The sequence below is a fragment of the Asparagus officinalis genome, chromosome 10 (genome assembly GCF_001876935.1).
Source record: "Asparagus officinalis chromosome 10, Aspof.V1, whole genome shotgun sequence".
NCBI classification, from domain to species: domain Eukaryota; kingdom Viridiplantae; phylum Streptophyta; class Magnoliopsida; order Asparagales; family Asparagaceae; genus Asparagus; species Asparagus officinalis.
The window spans coordinates 72,335,897-72,336,732 of NC_033803.1; the positions used below are offsets into that span (position 1 = coordinate 72,335,897).

Sequence of the window (836 nt, forward strand, 5' to 3'; positions counted from 1 at the left end):
AGTCCCAAGACTCTTCATTCCCTCAGGAGCCTGATCATAGAAAAATTCAATCTTTGCCACCTCAAGGAATGCATCAGCCACCCCCATAAGCACAAATTGAGGCAGTAGTATAAAAATAGTCAATGGAATAGTTTTTCCACTCTCCACAACACCATGATCTTTTGCAGCTCTTAGTCTGTGTCTTTCTGTTAGAAATGCAGCCAGCATGATCAATATGTGCAGGATTATACCAACACCTGCCCTTTGTAGAAGAGTGATTCCCCTAGGATTTGTAGTGAATTTTTTCATGAAAGGGACAAATATACGGTCATAGATAACTACGAAGATTAGCATAGAGATTGTGACGAAGGATGCTAGGCTGGCAGCGGGGATTTGGAAGCCGCTGTGGCCAATGTGACGGTCTAAAGTGACTCCTTGCTTGACAAAAAGAGTGCTGACTTGAGAAATCATCATGCTGGGGATAAATGTTGCGAATAAAACTGGGATCATTTGGAGCATTTGCTTGGTTTCTTCGACTTGGGTCACTGGGGTTAGGGTCCATGGTGTCGTCGTCCCAGTCTTAACTGCTGCTTTGTTGAGGAATCTGAATGCATAGAAGTTCAATTGTCAGAAATGATTCTACCTTGAGTTGATTTGTTTAGGTGGTTCTCGTTTCAAGTGAAATCCAACGTGCTTAACCAAACAGACCCACTTGAGTGCAGAAAAGGATGCGTGTGATGTGTATATGTAGACCAATTTTACCTTTGTTTCTCCTTACTTCCTGCTGGTAGATACGGTCTATCATTTTGTTATCTGGAAATTTTTATCTCTTTCAAAGACTTAAAGGGCATATACTA

General features: G+C 41.6%; 1 protein-coding gene across 1 annotated transcript in view; it reads right to left on the minus strand.

The window, feature by feature from the left end:
• LOC109825108 (protein NRT1/ PTR FAMILY 5.2-like) overlaps window positions 1–836 on the minus strand; it is a 19,498-nt gene that overhangs the window by 620 nt on the left and 18,042 nt on the right. The window contains exon 7 of the mRNA XM_020391840.1: window positions 1–583. This exon is cut by the window's left edge and continues 620 nt beyond it. Within this exon, the coding sequence (XP_020247429.1) occupies window positions 1–583 (583 nt within the window). The remainder of the gene's footprint in view (window positions 584–836) is intronic.